The sequence below is a fragment of the Peromyscus leucopus genome, chromosome 15 (assembly GCF_004664715.2).
Source record: "Peromyscus leucopus breed LL Stock chromosome 15, UCI_PerLeu_2.1, whole genome shotgun sequence".
Taxonomy (NCBI): domain Eukaryota; kingdom Metazoa; phylum Chordata; class Mammalia; order Rodentia; family Cricetidae; genus Peromyscus; species Peromyscus leucopus.
This window is the reverse complement of record NC_051076.1, coordinates 69048520-69057081: the sequence shown is the minus strand read 5'-3', so window position 1 is coordinate 69057081 and position 8562 is coordinate 69048520. Positions and strand designations below refer to the sequence as shown.

The 8562-nt window shown below is 37.0% G+C and overlaps 1 protein-coding gene across 7 annotated transcripts in view; it reads right to left on the bottom strand.

Annotated features, from left to right (window-relative positions):
- Positions 1-5271: 5271 nt before the first annotated feature.
- Ptpn4 (protein tyrosine phosphatase non-receptor type 4) overlaps positions 5272-8562 on the bottom strand; it is a 179565-nt gene continuing 176274 nt past the window's right edge. For all 7 annotated transcript variants that reach the window (XM_028879796.2, XM_037211479.1, XM_028879802.2 and 4 more), the window contains one exon: positions 5272-5731. In XM_028879796.2, coding sequence (XP_028735629.1) covers positions 5648-5731 — 84 coding nt within the window. In that variant the 3' untranslated portion in view covers positions 5272-5647. The remainder of the gene's footprint in view (positions 5732-8562) is intronic.

Sequence of the window (8562 nt, the reverse complement as noted above, 5' to 3'; positions counted from 1 at the left end):
TGAGTAGAATACTGAGTCTCCACAATGTTAAATTGTCTGTCACAAACTTTAAAGTGATACTATCAAACTGATTAGTATCTAATAAGGTGAAAGACTGTGAGTCAAGCAAATACATTAATACAATTCATAATACTGAGAATCCTTATATCTCTTTCAATGGGACTAGCCACGCAGCGCCAAGCAATAAACTTAAAACGCGATTTGACATCTCTCATTTCCTTCTAACACGGTATGTTTCAACTTGCAAAGTTCATTCCTAATCATCTAGTATCCCTCCTGCAGTAAATATAAAGAAACTAGATACTAACCTCTGCGCAATAACTTGGTTATTTAGGATCATGAACCAACTCATCTATAAAATATGTTAATCCATCTATTGACTCCTCTGTCAAAACCGACCTCCTCACGCTAATGGCCTGTCCCATAAATTAAGCATTTTGGAAGGACTAAGAAATTAAAAATAATAAGCCCATATCCGACTAAAACCAATTTCATTGTAACCGTAGCAAGAAAATAATGTAAAATCAGCTCATGCACACTTTATCATCTTTTTCGGAAACAAGCCAGAAGTTAAACCTTATTGGTATCTACCTCCAAAACTACCACATCATACCCGCATAGGCATGAAACCTCATTGCAGAATAATGGGTTGTTGCCTTTGCATCATAAACATAGACGAAGTCCTTATTAACCGTAATACCTGATGCAATATTTAATGAAGTAAGCATAATAATCCATGAAACATAATAATCTTGTGTTACCAAAAAAGCAAGAACCTTAAACATCATAAATATATGGGAAGTGATTTACTATATTCATTATAATTAGTAAAATTATAATTATACAATACATAGCAATTAGCCCTCAAACAAGGTTATAATTCTGATAGAATTTCTTTTTATGATAACAATATAGTAATTCTCTAAAGATCACAAAAAGTTTCACAATTGTGATCACTGAGACACAAGTGAGTAGTCCCCTGTCTACCTTATGACGTCATACCCCCGTCTCAGTAATACTCATCATGAGTGTAGCTAACGCAGACGTTTTTATATTGGAAGTGCGAAGTAGAATACAATCACATATAAGTTTGACTAGTAACAGCACATAGCAGTTTAGAGGCTCTGGGTATGCGTATTTTTGGTACGTTACTGATTGGATATGGTGTATAGACTTTGTCGAAACACAGAGTTACTTGCTTATGGAATACAAATGCTTACGTATCGATAAAACGATCTACGTCAGACTGGGGAGCTGCTCATTCAAGTAATATGCTACCATATCATACCGCTCATACCTCGACGTCCTGCTCATCAAGTGCTGTCATCCACCAAATCAAGATCATGGTCGACGATCTCCACCAATGTTTGTTGCAACCAACATTATCCTCACCCTAACGACAACAATTTGATCTCCCTCTCCATACTTTAAGTATTATTCATAAATGACTTAAATACAAATTCATCAGAACTACAAAATAAGTACTACAAAGAGCCTGTAAACATATCCCACATTTGTGGTTTAAACAACTTACATGAATTCAAAACTACTTTGGCAACTTTACCATCAGACTATTCAAAACAGACATTAGATAGCATATTGCTATAAATTAGTGTTTCCTTCTCTTTTCCTGATAAACAGGCCACACTTCAATTTTATCACATGTTCACATTATGAATATAAATTATTTTGTAAGTAGACCTAAGTTCTAAATCTCAGTTCTAGGTTTGAAGTGCTTTAACGCTGCCTTCCTCCTTGCAGTTCAGTTGGCTTACTGTATGTGTATCAGGCTAACTACTTCACAAGAGCTCATGTCCGTCCGGAAGGGAGGCACGACGAGCAAACTTGGCCCACATCCTAATAAGCATCACTTTTGAAGCCTACTTTCAACCTCTAAGGGGTCAAAGTTTCAAAGTGACGACACTGCGCGTACTTCCCAGGTAGAAAGAGATAAAATTTATAAGCATTTATCATATTCACAATTTACTGAAGTTCTAGTCTAATACAGCGACACTAGATTGAGAATTGGAAAACTGGAAGATGACCAGATACTGTTAAATTAATTGCTGGGCCTCTGGTCCTTCCTATCGTAAAGAAATAGAGACTGGACACACATCTTTCACCTTCTTATAGATATCAAGTTGTAGTATCACTTCTAGTGAGACAAGAGATTTTTTTGCTCAGATAACAACAACTTAGACTTGGTCAGACCTGCCAAGAGATATAAACAACCCCATGGTCAAAAGTTCATTCCGTCTGTGCACACGTCTTTATGAAGCACACATGCAAACCAATGTACTGTCGTTTTTCTGTGAAGGCATGTACAGTAGTACCCAAAACCTTCAAATAACGGTCTTTTTTTGTTGTTGTTTTTTCGAGAGAGGGTTTTTCAGTGTAGCCTTGGCTGTAGACCAGGCTGGCCTTGAACTCACAGAGATCCACCTGTCTCTGCCTCTGAGTGCAATTTTCATACATGTTACTTTTATTCTTAGGTCAAAATGATCAATCATTGTCCTTTCCCAGTTATTTACCTCAGTAGGTAACACAAAAGTTTTTCTTGGGCTCACTTTTGAATGGATGGATTACAAGCACAATCTACTCCTTTTGTGAACGAAAGTCTACTCCAAATACTCCTAGATACTATAGAGTATCTAGTCGATGCTGATGAAAACCAGATGCTCAATAAAACACTGGAAAGAAACACAGAAAAATTGTCTGAACTCAGAGAGTGAAAATTTTCACATTTACTCTTTAGCATGTACAAAAGCCCCTGATTCACCAATATTGATTTTTCACTTGTCAGAATAAATGCATTCTTTCTTGAGTTTGTCAGGGTATGGGTCTAAGGGTGGCTACTGAAATGGAAAAGTAGTTTGATTCAAGAAATTTGTTTTTTGTTAACACAATATTAAATCAGTATGTATGAAGTCTAGCAGTACTTGTATGAAAACTACCATTATCTCTAGAAATCTATTAAGATTAATAAACTGATTAAATGCTTAGGTGTAAAGGACAGTGTTATATGTTAGAGAACTAGGAAAGTTTAGTTAGCATATCCACATTAACAATTTGTAAAGGTAATAGTAGCTTAAGGTCCTAACAAATGGTTTAAGGGCTGTTTTTACACTAAAATGCTGACAGAGGGCGGTTCTCAGAGGAGAAGTTGAAGTGGAATTCTCCACTTGTCAATAATTTAAAGCCAGCAATGCTCACTGCCGACACCAGTGTTAACGACATAGGTGTGAACAAAGCGGCAGATGAAAGAGCCAGTGAACATGACCCTGCCTTTCACCTCCACAGTTTTTCTCTGCCTGTCTCTGGTTGTCATATTCTATCCATACGGCAAGGACAGACACTTCAAATTTAGACTACAATCTGTACAGGAAATAAAGCAGCTCTACGATGTACAGATCTCCAACTTCATTTCCCCTTTAAACTTGTAATAATAGCCTCCATTACATTTGCCTCTGGCAGACAATGGAATGTTTGAGTGAAGCTACCTTTCACTGACTAGCTCAGATTGTCTTGCATGTGAAATCAGAATAGGAGAACTTCCATTTGACATAAAGATTATGTTTATGTCTTTCTTTAAAAAATAAGACAAAAAATATTTGTGAAAGACAATTTATTTGGTACCCTGGCTATTAATGTTTAGGAGCTTAACTTCTGAATTTTACTATTATGGATTCTGAATACGCCGCTTTGTTCACACCTATTCTGAATATGTGAATGGATAATTTAGATTTTACTAAAGATTTTCAAATGTATGACACCCCTCCCCCAACTAAATAGCAGTCGTAACTATTTACCATTGGAACCTATGTTTTTTTTAAGACTACAGAAATATTCTGAAACCACTAGCAAATGTGCCTATTTTAACTATATCCATATAAAACAACATTTGAGTAGGTGAGCAAATTCTCACATTAAATTGGGCAATTTTGAAGCTCTATCTCCATAGATTTAAAAACAAATGAAGCCAACAAGGAAAGTACACACATCTGTAATGGGAATTGAATCTTTAGTCAAAATGGACAATCAAAAGCCTCACTAAACAGGCTTATAATTTTCATATATGAACTAGCTAATATAACTGTATACAAAAATGACAAGAAAACCTGCATTTTACTATTTTGGAGGTCACATTTAGAAGAAGTCAATAGTATTTAACTCCTTGTCTGAAGAATTCCAATCAAAAGACCATTGTGGCTAGGCGGTGGCAGCACATACCTTTAATCCCAGCACTCAGGAGGCAGAGGCAGGCAGATCTCTGTAAGTTCAAGGCCAGCCTGGGCTACAGAGTGAGTTCTAGGACAGCCAGGGCTGTGACACAGAGAAACCTCGTCTTGAAAAAAAAAAAAAAAAAAAAAAAAAAAAACCAAAAACTAAACCAAAACAGAAAACCAACAAAAAACAAAACTGAAAAGAAAGAGCAGTGTGAAGAGCAGCCTGACATGAAGGGAACGAGTGCTGGAGGGCAGCACTCCAGCTACAGACAGGAGGAGACCCAACCACTGAACTTGGTAACTGGAGCTCAGAGTGTTAATATGTTGATACATGTTACATCACTTTTTAAGTTAGGGAATAAAGTAAATGTGCAATTTGAAGAATAACCCCTCTTTTCCAGTAGGCTGCTGAACTTTAACCCCTGTTCCTCAGTAAAGGAATGTACAGATTGTGAACAATTCCATAGCAGCAGAATGCACTCTCAGCAGAACACAGATATCCTGGCTTTTATGGCAAAGTACAAGCAAGCACTGAGTAAGAACAGAATTTCCTTACCCTTCTTTGTATAACTCTCAACATAAGAAGCTGTTTTTTTACACTGTGAACTTATTAAAAATTCATAAAACTATGAGAATGTACAGTATACATACCTCCTATGGGGTCAAATGAGTGCCTTTTCATTAGACAATAAAATCTCAAGGCACTTAAGGGGTTAAGACACGATACATGCATTCCTTTACATCAAGAATGTGAAATCACATGATTTGGAATAAGCCAACCTTATGATAAATATGTTACATTATTAAATCCAAGAAGATCCATAGATTCATAGTTATAATTCTCTAAGATGCTGGTAATGGGCATGTGCAGCATTTCCTGGGAACAGCCCGTTCCCCTCTTCTTCTCAACAGCAGGTCCCTACTGGGATGTCAGGAAGCTGTGCTGCATCCACAGGCAGTGTACTGGCTATGTTGAGAATGGTATTGCTAACGGTTGAAACTAAAATCCGGTAATCAGGAGAGTAAGTACATGAACCACTGGAAAGACCAGAGCAGATTCCTGATGTTTACTCCTTTTTGCTTTCAAGGTACAGGTGTGTAACAGAGATGAGAATTCTGAGCCTTGTCTGGGGCAATTCTACAGAGGGGACGCATGGCACCGCCTCGAAATTCCATAAGTTACCCTGAACATAGTCAGTCTCCACTATGTGTTCAGAGCAAAGCACAAAACAGTCAAAATAGTGAGTTACAGGTTTTGAGTGACTTTTTTAAACATAAAGTGCAATAGTGCTGAAGTTTTCAAAGTTTGTTTGAGTTTTTCACTTTTTTGTGTGAGATGCCATTTCCTGCAAGCAGTATAATGGCACAATGAATGTAATAAAAATCAGTTTCCCAATACTTATCCCAACCGTTTTGTTTTCTTATTTATTTGATGTTGTTAAGGGTTTAACAAAGCCTTCTTCATAGACTTTCAAAATAGCTTCACAGACAAATCTGTACTGACTCTGAAAAACATAAATAGAAAAGCAGAATCATTATAAAATCCAGAAAACCAAAAACTAGTATCTCAATTGTCTTGTTTATTAGAAAGAAAGAAAGAAAAGAAAGAGAGAGAGAGAAAAAAAAAAAAGAAAGAAAGAAAGAAAGAAAGAAAGAAAGAAAGAAAGAAAGAAAGAAAGAAAGAGAAAGAAGAGTAAGAAAGCACAGAGATACAATTTTTACCAACAGATGGGCAAAAAGTTATAATATACTCTGTTGGGAAACCTCAAGACACTGCTGGTAGGAATGTGAAAACACTGAAACTATAAACAGAAATTTGAAAGCATCTAATCAAATGGTATTATTTTACCTTTGGATCAAGCAATCTCACTTCTAGAAAATCTAATTCAAAAAATAAACTTGAAAAGTAACTGAAAATACTCACTCTTTTAAAATAAAAAAATCTAGGAAACATTTAAGTTGCCATCAACTTGCTGTATAAAAAAGGCTGACAATCTACAGATTCAATGCAAATCCCCATTAAAATCCCAATACAATTCTTCACAGACTTGGAAAGAAAAATACTCAACTTCACATGGAAAAACAAAAGACCCAGGATAGCTAAAAGAATCCCATATAATAAAGCAACCTCTGGAGGCATCACCATCCCTGACCTCAAGCTCTACTATAGAGCTATAGTAATAAAAACAGCTTGGTACTGGCATAAAAACCGACATACGGACCAATGGAATCGAATTGAAGACCCTGACATTAATCCACACACATAGGAACACTTGATTGTTGACAAAGAAGCCAAAACTATACAATGGAAAAAAGAAAGTATCTTCAACAAATGGTGCTGACATAACTGGATGTCAATATGTAAAAGATTACAAATAAATCCATATCTGTCACCATGCACAAAACTCAAGTCCAAGTAGATCAAAGACCTCAACATAAATCCAGTTACACTAAACTTAACAGAAGAGAAAGTAGGAAGTATTCTTGAATGCATTGGCACAGGAGATCAATTCCTAAATATAACACCAACAGCACAGACACTGAGCACAACAATTAATAAATGGGACCTCTTGAAACTGAGAAGCTTTTGTAGGGCAAAAGACACAGTCAATAAGACAAAAAGACAGCCAACAGAATGGGAAAAGATCTTCACCAACCCCACATCTAACAGAGGACTGATCTCCAATGTATATAAAGAACTCAAGAAACTAGACATCAAAATACTGAACAATCCAATTGAAAAATGGGCTAAAAAGCTAAACAGAATTTACAAAAGAAGAATCACAAATGGCTGAAAGACATTTAAAGAAATGCTCAACATCCTTGGCCATCAGAGAAATGCAAATCAAAGATACCCCCTTACACCTGTCAGAATGGCTACGATCAAAAACACCAATGACAGTCAATGTTGGAGAGGATGTGGAGCAAAGGGAACACTCCTCCACTGTTGGTGGGAATGCAACTTGTACAACCACTGTGGGAATGAGTATGGCGGTTTCTCAGAAAATTAGGAATCGAACTACCTCAAGACCCAGCCATCCCACTCTTGGACATATACCCAAGGAATGCTCAGTCATACCACAAAGATACATGCTCAACTCTTCATAGAAGCACTACTTGTAATAGTCAGAACCTAGAAACAACCTAGATGCCCTTCAACTGAAGAATAGATTAAGAAAATGTGGTACATATACACAATGGAGTACTACTCAGCAGTAAAAAACAATGACAGTATGAAATTTGCAGGCAAATGGATGGAAATAGAAAATATCATCCTGAGTGAGGTAACCCAAACCCAGAAGGACAAACATGGCATGTACTCACTCATAAGTGGATTCTAGATATAAAGCAAAGAACAATCAGCCTGCAACCCACAGAACCAGGGAGGCTATATAGCAGGGGGGACCCTAGGATGACTGTGGCTTAGAATAAGTTTTGGTTTTACTCAATTACTGGGCAAGCCTCAGTGAAACATTTCACTATTAGGATAAGAATTTATACTGTATCAAGCTGATAATAAACAAACAAACAAACAAACAAACAAATAAAACAAATGGCTGTCCTCATCAGCAACTGCAGCTCCGCTTCTACCCGCAGTGATGGGCAGCAAGGGCCACAGCCTGAAGGGATTCTAGTCACCTAGGCACTGTTTCTTTCAAAGCTACAAACGAATTTATCTAAATTTCTGTCCATCTAAAAAACTCAAGATTCAGAGAATGAGGTGGAATTCTGCTCGCTCAGAGAAGCTGAATAGCAAGTAGCTAATTTCTCCTTACAGACATCTCCCAAAAAGCCAGGCATCCTTTTCCCAGACCTCACTTAAAAGCCCTTCTCCACCTGTACTTCCTGTCAGCTAGTTTTAGTCAATCAAACAAATGTAATAGGTCTTTGCATCATTAAACAAATGTTCCAGAGCATAAACAAAGGGAACACACCTTAAAATAATATTCTACCATATGGTCAGGGTTACAGGAGCAGAGCATAAGCATAACAAGTAACTCCTAACAACTTCCTGAAACAAAGACATGGGTGCAAGGTGGGCATGACAAGGGAGTCACAGCAGCAGGTAGTCACAACAAGGTAGTCATGGGTGGTCAAAATAACCTTTTGAAACTAAGGTAGGGTTGCAAAATGATTTTTTTTTAAAACAAAACAAAACACCAAACTGTAATAAAAGCACACACATACATACACACAAACTGTGAATTTATTATATATTATTGGTCAACTACTCCTGAACATGAGGCCTGCCCTCAAGTGGTTGATATATCCAATGTTACTCTATTGGAGAAGATTGATTTTCCCTCTCGCAGAGGTATAAATGACAAGAAGAAAG